Here is a 23095-nt window from a genome sequence, read left to right as displayed (position 1 = left end):
AAGTACAAAACACATTATCAAGCTGTACTTGGAATAATGCAAACTAATAATTAATTAATCACTTATAAGAGAGTTAAAAAATAACTGTGTATTTAAGTAAAACTGATTTGTCAATCAAAGACACAAGTCAAAATGCATGAATACTTTATTATAGTAATTATAACGATATAATCATATTTCATTTTTCTGTTATTTCCTAAAATTTCCCATTTTATTACTGTAACCTCATATTTTTAGTTAATTAACTAAGTCTATTTAATACCAATAATAAGATTGTTATGCAAGAATGTAATCAAGTAGAAAAATAAATCTAGAATATATTAACTTGATTCATCCACCCTTATCCAAATGGAAGAATTCCCCAACCTAATAATCTTTAACTATAAAAACATTTTAGACCTTCCTTTCCAAAAGGTCTTGAAGCAAGTAGTATTCAGGGACTAGGCAAACTCGTCGGATCAAAATTAATTTAATCACTTCCAGGATTTAATTTCTGAAAAGTATTCCAATCTTAAATTTCTAAAAGAAACAATAGTCGGACTTATACAGCTATAGTTCCTAAATTACAGAAAAAATGAGAGACGCAAATTGGGCAAGGTGCCTCCAAATACGATATCTTTTACGAAATCCAATAATTTTCAATCAGTTACAGGGTTTGATCAAGAACTGTATAATATATCAAAAATACTTTTAAACCTCTGTTGATACACAAATCTCAATAACCCAACTCTCAACCCTCCAAAGCCGGTGAAGAAAACAGACCAAACAAAATTTCATAACTTCGAACACAAGAAAATGATATATTTTAAAAACTAAAGAATAGCACAAGAAATAATTAATTAAAAAATGGGGAAGAAAGTGTCTCCCTAAAAAAATGAGAAGGCACTGAGAAACGGCAGCATCCTGCAGAAAGTAAAGAATCAAAAGTAAGCAGTTGATTGAATTCAATTCAAGGAAAACAAAATGAAAGGGCAAATAATTCAGAGAATTTTGTTAGGCAAACTACCGGAAATATTTGTCTTGCAAGGAAAAAGGAAAACTCTAACTGACAAATCTTTTCCTACAAACGGAATTCTAAATTAACGACAACTAGTAGTTGTACTTTCCAAAGTTTTTCAAAGGGTAAGTTTTCAGAAGTAGCTGCAATATTCAGGATATCTAATAGATGAGAAAAGGGACAACGAACCATCCAAGGTGGTTTTGTATACATTTCGATGACATTTCATGTTAACCAATTGGTAAGATTTTTCAAAATTAACATACCTGGTAAAGGCACTGATCTTCTGCCTGACCCAAACAGCTCCACTTAAAACTATTTAACAAGAGATTTCTTCAAAAACATAGTTGATAAGAACCAGTAAAAAATTGCATAAATTTTCAATTTGCGCTCGCTTGCACAATCAACTCCTTTGGGCAAACGAAGATAATGCGTTTGCATGTGCAGGTGGGAGGTTGCTCAGAAGAGGTTGCATTTGTTGCCCATATAACGAAATTAGATGAGAAAAAGCTCTGCCTACTACAGCTTTAACTTCAGGCGTCTCCACAGGTGACACCACAACTTGAGCAAAGAGATTAACTAATTCAGGTACTAGGGAGAGGATCTGCGTTACATTTAGAAAAGGACGAACAGAATAAGGTAGTACAATATTATCAGAGGAAACAACAAAACAAGGAAAGAATCTTTCAACAGATTCGAAAAAAACAATACCTGGGGATTAGACGAGAGTACGAGTGTAGAGATACAACTATAGACAGCCATAGACTCCTCACGGTCTTCTTTTAATGGAAGTACTCTCAAGAAAACAGGAAGAACCTGTAAAATGCATCAAAGACATGAACACAAACATTTGGAAATAAAGTATTCGCACAACAAAATTAAACTTAAAGAAATTATAATAATGAACTATCCAATTTAAGAATCCATGACAGTTCTTATTGAGAAAGTATGATCCGTACAAATCAAGCATGAATTACCTGGTTTAATGGGATAGATTCAGGGTGTACCATGATCATCCTTGCCACTGCACCAGCAGCATTATCTCTCACTGCATCATCAGGCTCAGACTCACCAAACAAGGGATGGAGTCCCCGTAATATATTGTCATAGTATCTTGTATTGGATTAAAGAAAATGTAAAATATTGTGGAATAGAACCTTAACCTAAAATAGCATATACCATTTATACCAATTGACATGAATCATCATAAAAATAGCTCTTAGGTAAACTTAACCCAAAACACAGAAGGATTATCATGCAACTATCAAATGGATCGTAGAATGAAGAAGGATACTTCAAAGCTGGTTCGTGACCATTTTTGCACAACTCTCCAACACAAAATGCAGCATTCCTCCTATTAGTTGCTTCAGATGATGCTAGTTCTTTAAGTACCAAGGGCATCACCCTCTGAGAGATAATTCGAGATCAATTACAAATCAACTACAATTGTCCAAATTCCTACTATAATTTTAAAATAAGATCACAAAGGGAAAAAGAAAGAGATTAAAAAAAGGAGAAACAAAAATTACATCAACATAGCTTGCAATAGGAGAACCCATGTTCTGAGCAACTTCAGCAAGGCAGGCAACTACCATGGTCCTATCTTGAGGAGGCCGAGAAGCTTTCTGCATTTCAAAGTGGAAATATTAATCTATGATTTACTCCTAAACAGTAAAAGTTATTGGCTACCAACTCACTGCAAATTTCATTAGAGGTTCAAACAGTTGTCCCAAAATGGGAGCAAATTGAACACCCATGGACTTTGCAAATGCCGGAAGAATATCAGACACTGCATCCATCAGCACGTCATCATGTGCACTATCAACATCATCGATTTCACTGTCTGACTCTATCTGTTGACAAGCAGATTGCTCCCGAAGCAACAATGAAGTTGCATCAACAAGCTGTGCCAAGTCTGAAAGTATAGAAATCTCAACATTAGCATCAGTTCACCAGCAAAATGACTCTAACACATTGGTCAAGTAATTGTATGCTTACAAGGCTCAAGAATTGCAAAACCATAATCTCTGATGATATCAGCCACACTAGTGCATGCTTGAGCAACCACTTCCTTGTCATGATCTTCAACCATAGACTTGATGTAAATAGTCATCACATTATCTGAAGAATCAAGCAGACTTGATAGGTTATACAGATAGAATGAAATGGCTTATCATTAACACGTACAAAATCAAAATATTTTATTATTGCAGTAGATGCTCTCACCAAGAAGTTTTTTTGCTTTAGCAGCCCCTTCCTGAAAAAAAAAGACAGTGTCAATTGTGGTGTTTGAGAAAGAAAGGCTTCAAACTAAAGAACAAACATTCCAAAATTTGAGAAGACACTTTTCTTGATTTTCTTTCTCGCAGCAGCCATCTCCATACAACTGAAAGAGATAACCATCATTTTGGTCTTTGAATTGTAACACTTTAACTTAGCCTGGAATTAACAGAACTCAAAAAAGGCACTAAAATTGGCTCCCATTTGTCATGTTAGCCAAAAATCTCACCTCACTAGTTACCACTGTTAACAGTACTGATTTGACACATTCAGTGCCACGCACATGCCTATGTGCCCATCCACATTAAATTGGGAGACTTATTTAACACTGTGACCCTTCAGCTAAATGCAATGTACTAGTATGGAAATGAAGCAAAGGACTGGATTGCCTCATTCTCAGACTGTAACATGTTAATCACAACCTGAGTAACCTCAATAAAAGAACACAAGACACTGCATTGAGCAGTAGCATACCAGCATGTCCATACTCCTACAAAAAATTAAATAACAAATTTGGAGAATAAACGAGATTTTTAAACCAAATTCAATGCAAGTCCCCAGATTTCTAAGATTTTCTTTTGGAACAAAAACATCACATATGAAAACCAAACAGTGAAGGAATGTTAAATCCTATGAATTGTTAGTTATTACAGCAAACATAAACTGAGCACGGAGGTTATGGAATAAAAAGAATGAAAACTAAGACAATAAAGAGAACGCAGGAACATAGGTCAAAGACTCAAATACATGATCCCCTTTTTCACAAACTTAAGCTTGAACAACCAATACCAACCTTCCTCTTGTTTTCATTAATTATACTTTCTCCAAACCCAGTCTGACCGACAGGATACAATTTTAGGGGCTCTCAAGTTTTGTTAATTTTAAAGACGTTAAAGTTTCAAAGACGAATATAATGGTTTACTCCAACTGAAAACCATAATGGTCATTAGTTTTACATTTCTTTACTATAGTACAGGGAAGCTACAAAGTTATTAAATAAAAAAATTCATCTTTGAAAAAGTAAGAATGCAAAATTAAACACAAGGAGGTGGTTTTCAAACTTACATGTTGACTTTGAAAGATTGCATGAGCAGCAGTTAACGCATCTGCAGTTAAAATCCAATATACATCAGCAATTGATGGCAAATTTTGATAACCCAAGTAATGTAAAAGAAGGACATTCATAAATATTTGCATGAAAAAAAAATGTAAAATATGATGCACACAGAAACAATAAACGGCAGTTTATTTCAATTTAATTATATTTTTCCTTTTTTTCCTTGATAATTTTGTAAATTGACAAGTTTGTGCATCATCTTGGGACTCTACCTAATTCAGTGTCATTCAGATTAATATTATAAATGGGAAATCGCATTTTGCACTGAACAGACCAAAAAAATTAATTAAGAAATACAAGATTCTTGCCATGTATGAGAAATAGAGAAGATTGGGAGAAAATATCCCTTGTGTGTTTAGCATACACATAGGGTAGTTTATTTATATTGTAAGATATGGGCCAATGCCCTTAATACAGAATAGACTAAGCCCAAATAACAGAAACACACATCTTAACATCTAACATTCCCCCTCATGGAGCATATAAATCATATGTTCCAAGCTTGTTACAAAGATAATCAATTCTATGTCCTCGTAAAGACTTAGTGAATATGTCTGCCAACTGGTTGCTTGAGTTAACAAACTCAGTCTTGATATCTCCGGATATGATTTTTTCTCGAATGAAATGACAATCAACTTCAATGTGTTTGGTTCTCTCATGGAAGACAGGGTCAGAGCTAATATGGAGAGCAGCTTGATTATCACATATAAGTATCATGTGAGTGACATCTCCAAATTTCAATTTACTAAGCAATTGTTTAAGTCACACAAGCTCACAAGTAGCTGATGCCATAACTCTATATTCTGCTTCTGCACTAGACCTTGCCACAACACTTTGCTTCTTACTTTTCCAAGATATCAGGTTGCTACCAATAGAGACACAATATCCAGAAGTAGACCTCCTATCAGAAGGGGAACCAGCCCAATCAGCATCTGAATAGCAAAACGATTTTTGTATCGTTGTTAAGGCCATATAGCAAACCTTTTCCAGGTGATCTTTTAATATACTTCAGTATGCGAACAACTGCATCCCAATGGTCTTCACATGAGGAGTTTAGAAATTGACTCACCACACTAACTGCAAAGGAAATGTCAGGACGCGTAACAGTAAGATAGTTTAATTTACCAACTAGTCTTCTGTACCGTTCAGGATCTGAGAAAGGCTCCCCCTGATTTGGTAGGAGTTTGATGTTAGGGTCCATAGGTGTCTCAACAGATTTACAGTTCATTAACCATGTTTCCTCCAAGATGTCTAACGCATACTTCCTCTGAGATATGACAATACCATCATTGGATTGTGCTACTTCAATACCCAAAAAGTACCGGAGTTTGCCAAGATCTTTGGTTTGAAAATGATGACAAAAGTGTTGTTTCATCTGAGAGATGCCAAGATAGTCGCTTCCTGTGAGAACAATATCATCGACATACACTATTAAGTAGATACATCCAGCACTCGAGTGGCGATAGAACACTGAATGATCCGCTTCACTGCGAGACATACCAAATTGTTGAACAACACAACTGAATTTACCAAACCAGGCCCGAGGAGACTGTTTTAGGCCATATAAGGATTTGCGAAGACGACATACCAATCCAGATGACTCCCCCTGAGCAACAAAGCCGGACAATTGCTCCATATAAATTTCTTCATGCAAATCACCATTGAGGAAAGCATTTTTGACATCAAGTTGGTAAAGAGGTCATTGTCGAAGAGCGGCCATGGCAATGAATAGGCGAACAGAGGTCATTTTTGCCATTGGAGAAAAACTATCACCATAATCCAAACCAAAAATCTATGTGTAGCCTTTGGCAACCAGTCGAGCTTTCAGACAATCAATTGTGCCATCAGGACCAACCTTGATAGCATACACCCACCTGCAACCAACAACAGACTTTCCAGATGGTAATTGGACAAGCTCCCAAGTTCCACTTTCTTGTAAAGCACTTAATTCATCCATCATAGCTTGACGCCAACCAGGATGAGTTAAGGCATCACCCACAGATTTGGGAATTGACACAGAAGAAATGGATGAGAGACAAGTATAAAAAGATGGAGATAATCTGTGATAATTAAGAACAGTATAATGGGGGGAAGGGTTACGGGTAGAGCGGATACCTTTACGGAGGGCAATAGAAGTCAGACTCAGTTGCTGGAGCCGGAGGAGACACATGAGGCGACACCGGAAGTGAGTCATGAGGGAGACAATTACGGCGACTATAAACCTGAAGGGGTGGAGGTGAAGGATGATCCTGTGGTGAATGAGAGTCTAAAGAAGGAGAAGACAAAATGAGTGGAGCATCACCAGGAGGATCACAGATAAGAGGAATATCAACAGTAACAGGGAGAGGTACAGAACTAGAAGATAGATGTGAAAAGTAAAAAGAAGACTCATCAAAAGTGACATCAGCAGAGATAAAATGACGATTGAGGGTTTGGGAAAAACACTTATAGCCCTTTTGTGACCGTGGAAATCCTAAGAAGACACATTTGTGAGACCTAGGAGATAACTGATCAAGACCAGGACTAAAATCATGAACAAAACATGTAGACCCAAAAACTCGAAGAGGTAATGGATGCAGAGGGTCTTGAGGAAATAAGATAGAATGAGGGATTTTGTTATCTAGGACGGAAGATGGCATGCGGTTGATAAGATAACATGCTGTGAGAACTGCATCACCCCAAAAACGTGAGGGTACTTGACCATGAATCAGAAGTGTACGAGTTGTTTCAATAAGGTGTCTATTCTTGCGCTCAGCCACCCCATTTTGTTGAGGGGTATAAGCACATGAGGTTTGGTGAAGAATGCCATGAGAAGCCATAAACTGTTTAAACGGGTGAGAAAGGTATTCACGGCCATTATCACTACGTAAATTTCGAATAGACACCCCAAACTGTGTTTTTATTTCATTGAAAAAAGATTGGAAAATAGAAAACAACTCAGAACGATTCTTCATTAAAAACAACCAAGTACATCTGGAATAGTCATCAATAAAAGTAACAAAATACTGAAAACCTAAAATGGACTTAACACGACTAGGTCCCCAAATGTCAGAATGAACCAATGAAAAAGGGGACGACGCCCGTTGTGAGACACTACGAGGAAAGAAACTACGAGTATGCTTCCCTAACTGACAAGACTCACACGACAAACTGGATAATGTGGACAACCTCGGGACAAGTTGTTGTAGTTTGGCAAAACTAGGATGACCGAACTGAGCATGAAGAAGGGATGGTGACTCCATGACTAAGCCAACATGTGGAGAAGGGCGGAGATGATAAAGGCCATGAAACTCACATCCTGTGTCAATCATGTGTTTCGAACTCCGGTCCTACAACCAAACAAAATCTTTAGTAAATGAAATAACACAATTGAGAGTACGAGTTAAACGACTAATGGACAATAAGTTGAAGGGAGACCCAGGGACATAAAGTACATGATCAATGGATATGGATGGAAAAATATTAACAGTACCAATACCATGAGATGAGACTCTAGACCCATCAGCCATTGTTACCGAGGGTAAATTATCCAGACATGACAAGGAAGAAAACAAAGACTTGTTACCAGTGATATGATCGGTGGCGCCTGAGTCAAGGACCCAAGGTCCGAGGAAGTGAGTTAGACCAACAAAAGGTGTACCTGTACGTGCAACAGATGCAGATGTAGTGGAACCAGAGGTGCTGATGATCCTCATACCATTTGAGAAATTCGTTAAAGATTGCAGGTTTGTCTACGATATTAGATGAAGTAGGATGGTCTGCAGACGGTGATCGGGGAGGTGGATCAGAATTTGCCATTGCTACAGGTCGAGGAAGACGTCCATGGAGAGCATAACATTTATCAATCTTGTGGCCTAACTTGCCACAATGGTCACATTTTGGACGTCCTTTACTTGGCTTGCGAGACCGACTTCGATCATCACGTTGAGCAGCCATAACAGAGGAATCATCAGTGTGAGGGGATGTCTCAGTGACGGGTTTGCTCGGTATACGCAAAAGAGAAGAACAAGTAGAAGTAAAGTTGGGTATGACAAGAGAACCCAAAATCTGATCACGGACATGAGAAACATCATCAGAGAGTCCGTATAATGCCAACAACATGAAGAACTTTGATCGTTGTTCCAATTCTTCAGCAGGAGTGGAAGCAGGAGGTAATATATCATTAAAGTCATGAAGAAGGGCATGAATTTTACCCAAATATTCTGCCATGGGACCAGGATTGCACGGACCAATAACAGTTAATAGGTCCTGACAAACACCATAAAGACGCTGAGTGTCATTTGTGTATAACAACTTCGCTTGTGCCCATACTTATGAACATGTTTCATAGGATCAAAACATTTGTTTCAGTGAGGAGTGAATGGTGGACTTTATAACAATGCATAACTGAGCATCAATTTTCATCCAGCGGGAAGTGTCATCTATGGGAGCAGTAGTCACATTTTGAGTAAGATGATCTAAGTACCCCTGACTCTTCAACCAAAGTTTGATGTCGGTCGCCCATGTTGCATAATTTGTGCCATCTAACTTGTCAATGGACAAGTGTACATTCACATAATTGGTATATATTGAGGGATCAGAAGATGAGCCACCAATAGAGGTGTTTGTAGACGAGGAAGACGCCATGGAGAGGGAGAAACCCTAAAAATTCAAAGTGCTCCGATTGACGCAACGACCACAGATCCAGAAAGAGGGCGAGGAGGCGATCACGACGGTGCTGATCGGCGGCGGAAAGCTCCGGCGACGCGCCGGCACGCGCGGCGGCAGCGGCGACTCTTGCGGCGGTGCGTGGAGGCGCGTGGGTGGTCTATTCGCCGCGATCTTCGTACCACGGTGGTCGCCCGGCCAAGACGATTCCGATGGTGTGGTCGCCGGTCGATTCTGGAACTCCGGCGACGACAGCGGTGGAGGCGACGGCAGCGACGGCGACTGCAACGACAGCGGCAGTGATGGGTGTCGGAGACCGTGGAGTTGACTGGAACTATTCCTGTGCTCTAGATACCATATGAGAAATAGAGAAGATTGGGAGAAAATATCCCTTGTGTGTTTAGCATACACATAGGGTAGTTTATTTATATTGTAAGATATGGGCCAATGCCCTTAATACAGAATAGACTAAGCCCAAATAACAGAAACACACATCTTAACATCTAACACCATGCATAAATCCAAGAAACAAGAAAACGAGTGTAGGCAAAACAAACATTCTTAAAAACAGAACACTTTGAACAAAAAGATCCACTTACTTTTTAAAGAAATGATAGCCTGAAGTCTAACGTCTTCATGAAAATAGCCAGAGTGTTTAACCAATATTCTCAATGTCTCCTCCAAGTAGCTTAAAATGATTAAAGAATTCAAACATAACAATTGTGGTTATTTTGTGGTTGTGAAAGGAGTATAACCGGAACTAGACTACTAAAAATATCAATCAAAGGATACGGTGCAAAAGAAGTCTTTGTGTGCTGTGCAAAGAGGCCAAGGGCTTGGGTTGCAGCTGCCTTTTCATCCAACACACCTGTTCTAATACTTATATTTCGAACTCTTGGTTCATCATGAGCTTCATCATCTGATGAAACTCCACCAAACCCATTAGCAACTTCATCATCAGACTCATCAATGTCAACTGCAGAGCCATCATCAAGATTGCACGAAGAAAATGCGAGAGGCACAACATGAGGAAGATACTGTTCACCAAAACAAAATTTCAACTGTAAAGAGTGAGCAGGATATAGGATTAATGAATAGTTAATGTATGCAGACCTGTGCAAAACTGTCCTCTAAAATCTCAGCAACATTGCTGAAGAATCCATGGGTGTACTCGCGAAGCTCACTGTAGTCCAGCCCAAATCCCTAAAAATGACAAGAAAATTCAGATTAATCTAGTAGAAAGGCATAAACTGCAGACTGTGACAGTGATAAGGCAATTACAGAAATCGCAGCTTCTACGTAAGGAGGTAATATCGGCTCCATTCTCACTCTCCCTACAGACATTGCAACAATTCCAACTAGTTCAGTTGCTCTTGCACGGGAACGGAGATCCTCATCATTAGTTAACACCATGAAGCTTTTCATCAACTCTAAAACTCTTTCGGCATAAGGAATGAATGCTTGCTCTGCAGCAGAAGCAATAGAACCAATGGCAGACTGCAAGAATGTCATGTGAATAATATGAATTGAAATACAAAAACAACAATTGAATAGCTGATACATTGTGATTGTGACAAAGCATACTGAATCTTCCACATACCATGCACGTTTCCTGCAAAACTCGGGAACTATTTTGGAGAGCTGTCAGCAGTCTCCCCATCAAAGGATCAAGGAAAGGAAGGATATCTTCACCCATGTTCTCACAAAAAGCAGCTAATGCATAATATGATTTCTCCTGCATGAATATAAATGTAATTCTTAGACAACATGCAGACAACCTATTTAGCTTTTAGTTTTGGTAGTAGCATCTAAGATAATTTTTCTGCTGTATTGATAAGCCATTCTCTTCTCCAATGTGTACCTTCACTTCGTCAGATGCATCCTCAAGAGCATTTAAAATGCAGGGAAGAACACTTTCATAATGGGATACAATTTCAGGCTGCAAGTGCTCAGCAAATTGACCCAAAGCAAAGGAAGCTGCCCCTCTGACCATTTGTTCTGGATCCCTCAGAGCTCCCAGGACAATATGGAGGACAGGTTCCAGCTTGCTTTTCATGAGCTCTAAACAACCTTCAGAAATGACACCCAAAGCAGTAACAGATGCTTCCCGAAACTTTGGGTTTGCGTTTTGACAGCTTACAGAAGCAAATTCAAAAACTGGTTGAAAAACATGCTTTGGGATGTTTAAAGCCATAGTATCAATAACTTCTGCAGCAGCCCGATCTGGAGCAAGATCATCATCTTCATTTTCATTAGTTGATTCAGCAAGCAAAGGGCATAAAACTTGAAGAATAGGTATGATCAGCTTATGTTTTTTCAATGTACTGGACTTGTACTTTGCCAGCCATGAAATGATTTGAATTGCCTGTTACATGGAGTAAATAGCATGAACCTAGAGAATGAAACAACTATAACAGCAAGTGTATAAAAAAGTCATAGAAATGTACTTTATGATCTTAACCAACCTGATGACGTGTATTAGACTCTAAATTTTGGCTTGAGCAGACCTCAAGGGAGAACTGCACTATAGATTTCACTGAATCTCCAAGAAGAGGTGCAGGAGATTCTATCAGCTCATCAAAAATTTCAAAAGCAAGTATGGCAACGTCTTCTTCTCCAGAGGCAAGGCACTGGCGTGATACATTCAAGATGCTTGGAATGAACTCACGAAACTTAATCTATACACAGATGCTAATTTATGAGTTGAGAGAGAAAAAAAAAGGACAATATATATAATATGCAGATCTAGTTGAATGGTAACAATTTTAGAAGCAGCTTACCAAAACCAAAAAATAAGCTATTGGCTTCCTTATAGATACCAAATTAATGTAACGCACATCACACAGACATGATTACTTCCTATCATAAATTTTAAATAAATTCATAAAAGAACAAGTATTAGAGCTCAGACATAAATTAATTTCAGTCAACATGTGTTACTCTTGCAAAGATCGCAAGTGCAAAATACTGCCATGCAGAACATTCAGTCACTAAGGCCATGTCTTTATACCAATACAGTAACTCACTTCAAAAATTGCAGATTATCCCATACATCATTCATAATCTGGGAGCTGGTTGCAGTAAATTAATTCTCATTGATAGCAAACGTAGTATAATTCGAGCTATGAACTTACTACGGTCAATATGAAAATCATTCACTAACTAAAAATGAAATTAGAACAATTTGCTAGCACTCAAGATAAAAGCCATTAACAACATAATTTTTCCCTTTTATTTTACTACAGAAACAGCAGTGACTCACCACTTCATCCCCATCATGAGTGAATTCCAGGAATGATCCCACCGCCCTGACAAAACAGTCATAATTCTCAACAAACAACAAAAGGATACAAAAGTAATTGCTTCATATGGACAAAATTAGATAGATAAAAGAGATCAACTAACTTGAGGGCGGCAACTCTAACACGGTTGCTAGTCTCGTCCTGCAAGCACTTGAGTAGAAGAGCTTGCAGATCTGCAAAATACGGCCGAAAAGCATTCCCAATTGTTTCAGTTAAAGAGCTGAAGAGAATTAATGCCACCTTCCATCCCAAAAAGCAACAAACAGAATTTGGTTAGATGCTAAGCTTGTCAGTATGCAAACAACATCTAGTTCAAAGCACTGAAACAAAAAGTAAACATAAAAAAAGGTTAACATCATCCATCTTCTCTAAGCCACTCTAAAATCCCACTCCACTAGCATCACTAAATCGCCTAAATAGATAATTCAATTGAACAAGATTATGTTTATTTTCCTACAAATAAAAGTGTGTTTGGATTCAGGTTCAAATAACTGAACCAACGTCGAAAGCAATCCAATCCAACCCTCACATTATTTTAATACATTCATTTTCCACTCCAACGGACTTCCAAACACACCTTAAAACAGCATAGTCCTAAGTACTTACTTCTCGATGATCTTCCTGGCCACTCTGACTGCACTGGAAGAGAAAGGGCAGCAAATCGGGCCACTCCCCGGAGGGAACTGCGTACTTCGCAACAATACTTACAACGTTGGCACTCGCTTTCCTGACAGGAGGACTGCACAGCACAGAATTCGACAATTAGATTATTCGAATTCAGATGATCGCTTGCGCAATGAAACAAAGAAGAAATTAGGGTTTATTTGAATAGGAGTAGAATAGGCAGGTACCTGTGCTCCATGGTAATGGTGTCAATGAGAGACTGTTTCACAAGTTGTTTGAGTTGGGGCGAGAGCTTGGCCCAGTGACCGGTGATCTTCTTGCGGAGGAGGACGGCGGCTAGCTGGCGGACGTTGGGGGTTTTGGCAGTGCGCATGTGCTGGACTAGAGCGGGAACGACCTGAGGGTCCTTGGCGAGACGCTTAATTTGGTCTTCTGCTTGGCGGCGGGCGTCGTTGTCGGGCATGAGGAACTGAATCAGCAAGAGCTCAAGAGATTGCGCCATCGAATTCTTCTTCTTCCTCTTCTGCGCCTTCTGCTGCTTCAGCCTCTCCCTCCGCCTCCGTCGAGGGTTCTGATTTTCTTCACTCTCTCACTTTCAGGGGAAACGTAAACTTTTATAGTATGTCTGCTGCCTCAGCCGCAACTTAACACACAATGCCTATGAAGGGTTTTGGACCCGTTACTGAATGATTAATGATTAACAGTAATATTATCATTAGCATAAGTTTATTATAATCTACAACAAAAAATCTCTAATAGGTATATATAGAGAAATTTTTTAAAAAAATATATTAATTTTAACATATTTTAACACATATTTGCGTGAGTATTTTTTTATTTATTTCCAAAGTTGATCTAAATGCACCGTGAGTGTTTATTTCCATATGGTCCAGCACATGCGCACAGCCAAAACCCCCAACAATGGATAAATTTCTGGTGGGTCGTTTGAGTATTTGAAAATACCGAATTTCTACATGCAGTAATTATGAAAATAGCTAAATTTTAAAAAATATATATGAAAATAAAAAACTCATACCAACTCTACATAACTTTAAAGGAATAAGTCGTGTAAAAAATCATATAACTATTTGATGGGATATATTTATTTATATGTATATACTTTTTAACTCAATCTTATATTATCTCCTAAAAATAGATGCTTAGTTTTAACCACTTTCAGTAATGTTCAACCACGTTCAGTAACGATTACGAGGTATTTTTGCTTTTTTAATTTACTTCATTCAATAAAGTAAGCTTTGAAGCAAGAATTGTGCTTTGATAATATTCCATTTTAAACATATACAACTCGTCAATCCACACCACTAGACTAAGGTGTAGATATGACTCAATTGAAAAAAATGAAGTGATACAATGTACCATCCAGCACTATCTCCTCAATCGTAGAGTTAGAATGATGCTTTATCTAGTGAGATTTTTGTGTTTTAATTGTACTCCGTTGCTTGGACAAAACCTCGGCAATGAGCTGACGACCAAATAAGTGTGAATTCTTGAGGATTAAATTCCTTGTTGATGAATCAACCACGTAACCTTGCCCTGGCATCCACTGTAGTAAGTGTAGCAGCAAATCCTTCTTTTCAGGCTCATCTAAATACCGTGACACAGCCTTCCCAAATAAATCCTGCACAAGAACGAATATGATTAAGTTTCGAGTAAAAATTTAAAGAGAAAACACAAACCCAAGCTCTAGGGTCACTGAAAATCCTTTAATCTGGACCAAGTTGTTAAAAAATTCCATCAGTTATTCTACTTTATTCAAACTGTCAAAAGCAAACAAGTCAAAGTCAGGACTTTTGCCGTGCCAATAGTATGATTTTTGGTTTTAGAAATCCTCTGCGTTAGTGTCATTGTGTCAAGGAAAAAAAATCATGAATCAAATGTCATTCTAATAACCGAATTCAAATTGAAATACCACCAAGCCCATTACCTGATCAAGCTTGTAGCCACTATCATGGAGAGTCTTCAGAACATCATTTATATAGTTGATGTTACCTGACTTCAAGAATGCAATAGCAAATTTTTTGGTGGCAGGACCAGAAATAAATTTTGCATTATCCTGAACAGGACAAGATTCATCATCAGATGAACTGCAATGACAAGAGAAACACTAGGATTTATGTATTCTTTAAACCTAGAATACCTTGACTACTACATATGCATCTTTCAAAAGATGACCTGCTAGGAGAATGTACAAAATCTTCTCATGAAGTGACTTGCACATTGTTCTCTTGCCATATCTCAACATGTTGTAAACAGAAAATGCCTCTGAATAAGCATTTACCTGACTAAGGTGGGATATTAAAGAGGAACAGAGCTCCTTCAAAGAGAGAAAGACATTATAAACTTTTATTTAGTAACTAAACCAACAGCAGAATAAGATTGCATTAGCTTCATCAAATGAAACAATCTCGGTTTTTTAGTTGTGTAAGTGCAACTTCACAATTAGACTCTTTTCCCTTTTCTAATCATTAAATTACATGTCTTTCATTTTTTTTCTTCAATAACGCAGCTATTTCCGTCAGGTAAAACTGTAAGGCTAATTAGTAAATTAGAAAACTTTAATAACAATATCTTAGTAATAGAAAGGAAAAAACCTAAATTTAAAAAAAATGCACGGAGATATATAATTGTAGAAAGCAGAAATCTACACCAGGTTCTCGGCAACAAAGATGTGAAATCCCTAACCTGAGTCCAACAATTTATGTAAAAAAATAAAAACTAGAGCATAAGTCATCCACCTAATGGGGTCTATGGGGTCTAGAGTGAACAGTTGCATACAACCTTAACCCTACTAGCAGAGAGGCTGCTTCCAGGATTTGAACCTGTGACCTTTAGGTAATAAGGTAGCAGCCTTGCCGCCACAAAGATCCAAAAAGATGTGTACACATAATAAAATTAAAAGGACAGTTTTCAGTCACATAATGAGGAAGACCAAGTTCAATAATACAGGGGATTCCATAGTAGTACTTGGATAAAACACCGTACCTCTCCTGGTTGATGGCCTTTACTATGCATGTCCTTCATGGTTCGATAAGCTAATAGATACATTTTTTCTCTACAGAAATATTTTATTAGAATATGAAATGTATTGTAGCTAGGACTGATTGCCAGTTCATCCATCTTTTTTAGAGTTTCCATTACACTTTCCATTTCACCTACTCTACAGAAAGCACACAGCATTGAATTCAGTATAACTAGATCATATTTATTAGAGGTGGTTTCAAAATCCTTAGCTAACTGTTTTGCTTCCCGAAAAAGCTTGGCTCGACATAATGCTGATATCATGATACTATGAGCATAGCCATCTGCACATGTGGGAAATAAACAATAGCTTAGAATAACCAGATATTTATATGGATGTTTATCATGTCATATCATTTCATTGAATACACTTACCTGATCTGACATGGTTTTTCATCATTTCATCAAAGGTTAGTTTGGCTTCATGTATTTGTCCTGCCTTAGCTAGGCCATCCATGAGTATACAGTATGGCATCTGCATATAAATTCAGATAAGTAAATAGTGGTAGTTGGAAAAGAAGACATGGAAAAACAAATTGTATTAAATAAGGATATATAATTTATGATATGAAACAAATAGTAGGTCATTAGTTAAGCATAGATAATATGATTTGTATTAAATAATCTCACAATGTTTTAGACACAAAACCTTTTGTTGTTCATTTCAAAGGTTTTTCTTACCTCATCTTCAGCATAGCCCAAATTTTTCAGTTCAGCTAATAATTCTCTAGACTTGTCAAACAAACCTCCTTTAACATATACCTTCAGTAAGGTAGTCAAGATGACCTGCAAAACATTATTTTAAATAAGCGTGAGTCCTTTATAGTGAAGGCTTGCTTTATATCAAATATTAAAAAGTGACATACAGGAATCATATGAAAGGTTTTGCATTTCAACAAGACAAACAAAGTGATTTTATATTGTATATCTCTCTCTAACACGACCCTTATACAAGGTCATTCTGCGCTTGAAGTGTGGGGAATATACAGGCCTAACTACCTTGCTCCTAAATTCATATTTTTATTAGAAGAACAGAAGTGGTAAGGATTGAAAACTAGACGACTGTCACAGAGACGTAGCTACTATGTAATGAGCTTGCTATGTCTTAAACTGATAGGCAAAGTCACAAATGATATTATACTATAAGCATTGTGTTAGACCTCTACTTGTGTATAGTAGGAGAAAGACAGTTACATAACTTAACTGTCTAGGCAGTTAAGGGGTTAGGGGGTTGGTTGAGGATACCTTGTATATAAGGGAGATTAGTTGTAAGTGGAGGGGAGTTTTTTGGAGTATTATTGTTTTGCGAGAACTCTTGTAGTTCTTTGGAGAGAGGTTAAGCTCTCGAGTTACGTTGTAACACCATTCTTGTTGATTCTTTTCAATAAAAGAAGGCTGTATAATTCAGAGTACCTGTTCGGTGTTGTGTTTCTAGTGCTATTCATAGGTTATTGATTAAAAGAACCTATCATTTGGTCCGACCTGCTGGATCGGAGTGGGGGTGAAGGAAATTGCGGTTGATAGAATGAAGGCGCAGATAGGGGAGCTACGACCAGATTATGCAGCAATACGCCAAAATTATGCTGCAATACGCCAAGATTTGCAAGAAATAATGAGGATGATGGGGGCGCGGGCTCACAACGACGACGAACAATCAGGTGGAAGTCAGGCTTACGTCAAAGGGAACCAGCGACGGTGCGAGGAGGATATTGGAGGGAGAGTGGGTGGCGATTACGGTGGGACCCAAACCCACAATCACTGTGGCGATCACCAGGAGGTGCAAAATCAATGGCGGAAAAGGGTTGAATTAACCGCTTTCGAAGGGTTGGACCCGTTAAACTGGATCAATAGGGCGGAGAGGGTTTTCGAGCTTCAAGGAGTAGCGGAGGAGGAGAAAGTGCAGTTCGCGGACATAAGCATGTTGGGCAGCGCGGGCTACTGGTTCAGAGCCTGGAAGGAGAAAGCCAAGAACCGTTCCTGGGATGGCTTGAAGGAGGCCCTGGTGATAAGGTTTGGAACCATTGTTGAGCGTTTGGCGGCATCGAAACAGGTGGCGACAGGGGAAGAGTATGTTCAGGGAAGCGAAAAGGTAAGGAAAGGGAGCGGGATAGAAGACGAGTCATCTGAGGGACGAACGAGCGGTCAGTGGACACAGTCCGAGGCCGATCGCTATAACTCAAGCTGATCAAGATTTACCAAGCGGTCCGAGGACATAGAAGACCAGTCGTATTAGGGATGAACGAGCGGTCAGTGGACACAGTGCGAGGCCGATCGCTATAACACAGGCCGATCGAGGGTTGTCGAGTGGTCTGAGGTCAAGCGCAATATCCCAGGTGAGGTTGCCGAGCGGTCCGAGATAGAAATAGACCTGAAGCAGACGGAGTTGTCCACTCTCTCGGCTGGTGGCCCTATTCAGCCAAAAGCGATGAAGCTGCATGGTTCGATAGATAAAGAGCCGAACGGTATAAATATAGTGGGAAGAGAGCCGAACGGTATAAAGATAGTGGGAATTGAGCCGAACGGTAGAAGAGGACTGTTGGATCCGAACGTGAGAAGACCGGAACCGAACGTAAGGGGACTGCCAGAACAGAATGGAAGAGGACGGGAGGAACTGAACGGTCTTATAGCTACAGTAAAAGGCCGAACGGTTTTACACTCAAAACGGTCTCCTAGTCATTGGTCGAACGGCCTTACCATTAGAAGGAAGGATGAGGAGGGAAAGATGGATGTTACCACATCGGGAGGCGATAACAGGGGAAGAATGGTCAGAAACTTACCTTATCCAGAGTTTCTGAAGAGGCAGGAAGAAGGAAGGTGTTTCCGATGCGGTGGACCATTCGCTCCGGGTCATTGATGTGCGGAGAAGAACTTAAGGGTCTTGTTACTAGCGGAGGACGAGGAGGATGAATGGGAGGAAAACGTTAAAACCCTGGAGCTGTCGGCATGTTCGGCGGAGGGGCTGACGCCTTCCAAGACCCTGAAGTTTACCGGATTGATAGGGGAGAGAAGAGGGGTAGTCTTGATCGACAGTGGGGCCAGCCACAATTTCATTAGCCAGAACGTGGTGGAGGAATTGAAGCTGCCGGTGACCGAGACGTCTTCATACACCATGAGCCTAGGTGATGGCCATCGCCGAACGACGAGTGGGCGTTGCGAGAGAGTGAGGATACGTTTGGGGAACACCACTGTCGAGGAGGATTTTTACGTGTTTGAGCTTGAAGGAGTAGATGTCATCTTGGGTATTGCTTGGTTGGCCAAATTGGGAGAGGTCGTGTTGAACTGGAGAGAGATGTCCATGAGATATTTAGTGGGGGTGATAAAGTGGAGATAAAAGGGGAACCAGCTTTATGCCGCCAGCTGGTGGAACCTAAGGCCTTTATGAAGATGCTGGATGCTGACTCATTGATATTAATATGGGAGCTAGAGGTAGTGGAGCAAGGGTCTAGCGGTGAGGTGACAGATGATTTGACGGCACAACAGAAAATGGAATTCAGAGCAGTGTGGCAGTTCCATTCACTTCCTGGAGAGAAAAGGGCTGCCTTCCCGACGTAGTTTGGAGCACAAAATTCTGCTGAAAGGAGAAAGCTCAATAAATGTTAGGCCATACAGATACCCATATCTCTTGAAGGAGGAAATAGAAAAACAAGGTGTTGGATAGGAGGCAGAGGCAGAGTGGGGAAGAGGCAATACCACAGGTGTTGATCGAGGGCAAGAAGGGGGTCGAGAGGGAGCTACTTGGGAAGATGTAGCAACTATTCAGGAACAATACCCTGACTTCAACCTTGGGGACAAGGTTGTTTTGGAGGAGGGTGGTATTGTTAGACCTCTACTTGTGTATAGTAGGAGAAAGACAGTTACATAACTTAACTGTCTAGGCAGTTAAGGGGTTAGGGGGTTGGTTGAGGATACCTTGTATATAAGGGAGATTAGTTGTAAGTGGAGGGGAGTTTTTTGGAGTATTATTGTTTTGCGGGAACTCTTGTAGTTCTTTGGAGAGAGGTTAAGCTCTCGGGTTACGTTGTAACACCATTCTCGTTGATTCTTTTCAATAAAAGAAGGCTGTATAATTCAGAGTACCTGTTCGGTGTTGTGTTTCTAGTGCTATTCATAGGTTATTGATTAAAAGAACCTATCACATTGTTGTCCAACCCATATTAGTGATTATAAAGCAAATAAAAATATCTTATGAATGCTAGAATGCCCTCATCATGCCATAAGATTTATTAAGATTGATGGCATTGAGATGGATGAATGTGCAAAAGCTTAAAGATAAAAGAAACAAAACAGCTTCAGTTTTTTACTTTGTTGTTAAAACTGGTTATAATATTCCACTTCTAGGGTAAATTATATTGACATGTTAGACTGAGGAAGCTGCATATATTTTCCTCGCCCAGTTTTCTCAGAGGCAATTTATTATTTTCTTGACTTCAAATTTTTAAAAACTATGTATTTCGGTAAAGTGTAAATGTCAAGGACATGACGTCCACTTCAAATATTTTGTATTGATTCATGCATCACTTTTTTTACTCGTTGAAGTTTTATAATAGTTGTCACAGTTGCCATTTTAGTTTCCTTTATCTGTATTAGTCTGGAAATCTCAACATTTTCCGTTGACTTTAGAATAATACTGATTTTTTAGTAGTTAATACTTGTACCAATCCACATGAAATCAATCCTTTACTAATATTTTTGTATTTTAAATAATCAGTATACTTGCTTCTATTGAAGATAAAATCCTAATTTTTCCATCTACAATTCTGCATTGTGTATCTGGCATGATGTTAAGATATCTAAGTTTCCAAATTTTAATTTTAAATCATAGAGAACAATAGTCATGCCAGTAAATATTATCAAAGACCATGATTTAATAGCCATAAATTGCTACACACCAGCTGTCATCTTAAAATTAGTAAATGGCAGGGAAAACAAACCTTGTTTGGTACTAACCCTTCAGATTTCATATCTTGAATCAACATATCAGCTTTTTTGTAGCTTGCACATGTTGAGTAAGCATTCAGCAAAGAGCTATAGTGATAAACATTTGGTGAGTGACCTTCATCCTTCATCTGGTTAAAATATTTTTCTGCTTCTTCCCATTTACTATTGGAAGCACACACTGCCAGCATTGTCCCATAAATTACACCATCCATCTGAAGTTTATTGTGTTGCAATTCCTGAATTAACTCTAACGCCTTAGGATAGCCATTTTCTATTTTAATGCAACCTGCAAGAAGCTAAACATGAGAACAATCAAAATCAGAAAATAGGAAAGTATTAAATCCTAAAGTTAGAGCCATGTAAATGCCTAAAACATAAAAAATCAACACTACAGAGTCTACTGGAGAAGGCCCTGTCTTTGTTATTGCAGAAGGGTACAGCAAGCCAAAAAGAACCATCATCAAGCCAAAGAAATGAGCAGATTTTGTGGGCCTTTAGTACTGTCCTAGTTGCTCTAGAATGTTAACTCGGCCAGTGAAAAATCTTGTTAGAATAATGCCTAGCTGGAGGATCCTTTTGAGTAGGAGTTAGTTAGAATCAGAGAGTTGAATGATTTTAAAGTTACAACTTCAAGAATGCTGAATTAATTAAAAAGAACTCATTTTTCACAAATGTAAGGAAAGCGTGAAATAAGATAAAGAATAAAATGGCATACCGTGCTGTAGGTAACGAGATCAGGAACTAGACCATCTAGCCGCATCTGCTGAAAGAGTTTCATACCAGAATCAAACTTGCCTTTCTTGATTAAACAACCAAGAACAGAGTTGCATACAAGGATATTTTTCCTGGCTGATTCATCTTGAATGTTATGATACAGTTGCAACATCTCAGCAGCGTCAAGATTACTAGCCATGAACCTCGTGTAATGAGAATAAGACGAAACATCGATCTTGTTGTTCTCTTGCATCCACTTAAACAGCTGCAAATGCAATTGCAATAATAGTAAAATCATCGGGGAACGATGCATTGGTAAAATAAAATAAAATATTTGTAGTTAATCTGTAAACTTTAATTCATATTAATTTCTAAAAGCTATTTGTAGTTTATACATAAGCAGAGGAAAAAGGGAGCACCTGAGAGATATGGTTGAATTTGCTTGAACTTTTAAAGCGATAAAGAACGGCATTGAGGTCTTTGACGGTCAAAGATTCTCCTAGCCTGAAAGTCATAGACAGAGGGTGAGAAAATGTTGAAGGGAGAAGAAAGAGTGAAAATACGGCGTAGCAATGGAAGAGAAAACCTCGCAAGAGTTGAGGGCAAATCGGAAGAGCGCTGAATTTCAAGTGTGGCTGCTTTTCTTGAGGAGGGGAAGGATTTGGAGCTTCGGAATTTGACGGTGGTTCTGTGAGGTTGAGGCTGACTTCGAATTTGGGTGGGTGGCTCCGCCGTCGAGGCGGAAGCCGGAATTGCCATTGGCGAAGGGATTGCAGAGTGGCCAAAACCCATTTTTTCTTTCAGCGGAATTCATTCTCAGTTAAACTTCTTAAATATTAACTCTCGGTAAAATGTAATTAATTCAACTAAAAATATAGATTTATTGACAATTTTAAATATGAAAAATTAAGTACTATATATAAAAAATTATATAGTTTTGGGTTAGAAAAATATATGAATTCAAAAATACCAATAACTCAATATTCATATTTATACATGAGTAATAAGTTTTCTCAAATCTTACTTAATCTATCCTATAAACTTTCCTACCTTCTTAAGCTAAAATAAATAAATAAAAGTTTTTTTTGTAAATTTTTTAATTTCTTTGTATTTTTTTTTTCTAATTTCAAAATAACATATTTTCATAATGATAAAAAAAATAGTCCAATGAATTGTATTTATACATGTATTCAAGGTCACTTACTCAAATAATGAGTGATCAAATAAATCTAATTTTTCTTTTATATTTGTATTTTTAATGGTTGAACAATGAGTTATGTCATTGTTAGTTTATCATCATCTATTAAATTTGTTTTAAGTGGTGTTAGATATGGAAAATGGTAAATAGTTAATTTAACATAATAAATATTAATATGTTTTGTTTTAAACATAATAAGAAAAAAAAAGAGTAGTGTAAACTTTTCAATTTTATTAATT

At 38.3% G+C, this 23095-nt stretch overlaps 3 protein-coding genes across 4 annotated transcripts; all 3 read right to left on the bottom strand.

Annotated features, from left to right (window-relative positions):
- Nucleotides 1–588: 588 nt before the first annotated feature.
- Nucleotides 589–13650, bottom strand: LOC108342968 (uncharacterized). The gene is made up of 21 exons (XM_017580922.2): nucleotides 13195–13650; nucleotides 12950–13082; nucleotides 12447–12583; nucleotides 12304–12349; nucleotides 11507–11719; nucleotides 10903–11406; nucleotides 10642–10776; nucleotides 10323–10538; nucleotides 10155–10244; nucleotides 9834–10078; nucleotides 9641–9729; nucleotides 4343–4383; nucleotides 3224–3254; nucleotides 2996–3118; nucleotides 2695–2912; nucleotides 2527–2622; nucleotides 2292–2404; nucleotides 1975–2110; nucleotides 1709–1813; nucleotides 1264–1601; nucleotides 589–903 (listed from the first exon to the last, which is right to left on the bottom strand). The coding sequence occupies exons 1-20, from the start codon at nucleotides 13467–13469 to the stop codon at nucleotides 1401–1403; spliced, it is 3147 nt and encodes a 1048-aa protein (XP_017436411.1). The 5' UTR covers nucleotides 13470–13650; the 3' UTR covers nucleotides 589–903; nucleotides 1264–1400.
- LOC128197590 (uncharacterized) lies at nucleotides 7321–8603 on the bottom strand. Of its 2 annotated transcripts, none has more exons than XM_052879751.1 (2): nucleotides 7960–8603; nucleotides 7321–7723 (listed from the first exon to the last, which is right to left on the bottom strand). In XM_052879751.1, the coding sequence occupies exon 1, from the start codon at nucleotides 8601–8603 to the stop codon at nucleotides 7986–7988; it is 618 nt and encodes a 205-aa protein (XP_052735711.1). In that variant the 3' UTR covers nucleotides 7321–7723; nucleotides 7960–7985. The 2 variants fall into 2 exon arrangements, with proteins under 2 accessions (XP_052735711.1, XP_052735712.1); XM_052879752.1 differs by having other exon boundaries at nucleotides 8035–8603.
- Nucleotides 13651–14183: 533 nt separating the features above from the next.
- On the bottom strand, nucleotides 14184–22479 carry LOC108343346 (pentatricopeptide repeat-containing protein At1g10910, chloroplastic). The gene is made up of 10 exons (XM_017581570.2): nucleotides 22245–22479; nucleotides 22078–22162; nucleotides 21660–21923; nucleotides 20938–21240; nucleotides 16688–16792; nucleotides 16382–16481; nucleotides 15971–16290; nucleotides 15126–15302; nucleotides 14913–15041; nucleotides 14184–14606 (listed from the first exon to the last, which is right to left on the bottom strand). The coding sequence occupies exons 1-10, from the start codon at nucleotides 22448–22450 to the stop codon at nucleotides 14391–14393; spliced, it is 1905 nt and encodes a 634-aa protein (XP_017437059.1). The 5' UTR covers nucleotides 22451–22479; the 3' UTR covers nucleotides 14184–14390.
- Nucleotides 22480–23095: the final 616 nt, after the last annotated feature.

Source organism: Vigna angularis, chromosome 6 (genome assembly GCF_016808095.1).
Source record: "Vigna angularis cultivar LongXiaoDou No.4 chromosome 6, ASM1680809v1, whole genome shotgun sequence".
Classification (NCBI taxonomy): domain Eukaryota; kingdom Viridiplantae; phylum Streptophyta; class Magnoliopsida; order Fabales; family Fabaceae; genus Vigna; species Vigna angularis.
This window is presented reverse-complemented; position numbering and strand designations above follow the sequence as displayed.

What these genes read in the sequence shown, in the direction of transcription:
- LOC128197590 (XM_052879751.1), bottom strand. Translation starts at nt 8,603, where the DNA reads ATGGCAGAATATTTGGGTAAAATTCATGCCCTTCTTCATGACTTTAAT.
- LOC108342968 (XM_017580922.2), bottom strand. Translation starts at nt 13,469, where the DNA reads ATGGCGCAATCTCTTGAGCTCTTGCTGATTCAGTTCCTCATGCCCGAC. An exon ending in ACCATTACCATGGAGCACAG is followed by an intron (nt 13,083 to 13,194) that starts GTACCTGCCTAT and finishes TGTGCTGTGCAG; the next exon opens with TCCTCCTGTCAGGAAAGCGA. An exon ending in TACTCTCGTCTAATCCCCAG is followed by an intron (nt 1,602 to 1,708) that starts GTATTGTTTTTT and finishes AATGTAACGCAG; the next exon opens with ATCCTCTCCCTAGTACCTGA.
- LOC108343346 (XM_017581570.2), bottom strand. Translation starts at nt 22,450, where the DNA reads ATGGGTTTTGGCCACTCTGCAATCCCTTCGCCAATGGCAATTCCGGCT. An exon ending in ATCTCGTTACCTACAGCACG is followed by an intron (nt 21,241 to 21,659) that starts GTATGCCATTTT and finishes TCTCATGTTTAG; the next exon opens with CTTCTTGCAGGTTGCATTAA. An exon ending in ATGCATATGTAGTAGTCAAG is followed by an intron (nt 15,042 to 15,125) that starts GTATTCTAGGTT and finishes TGTCCTGTTCAG; the next exon opens with GATAATGCAAAATTTATTTC.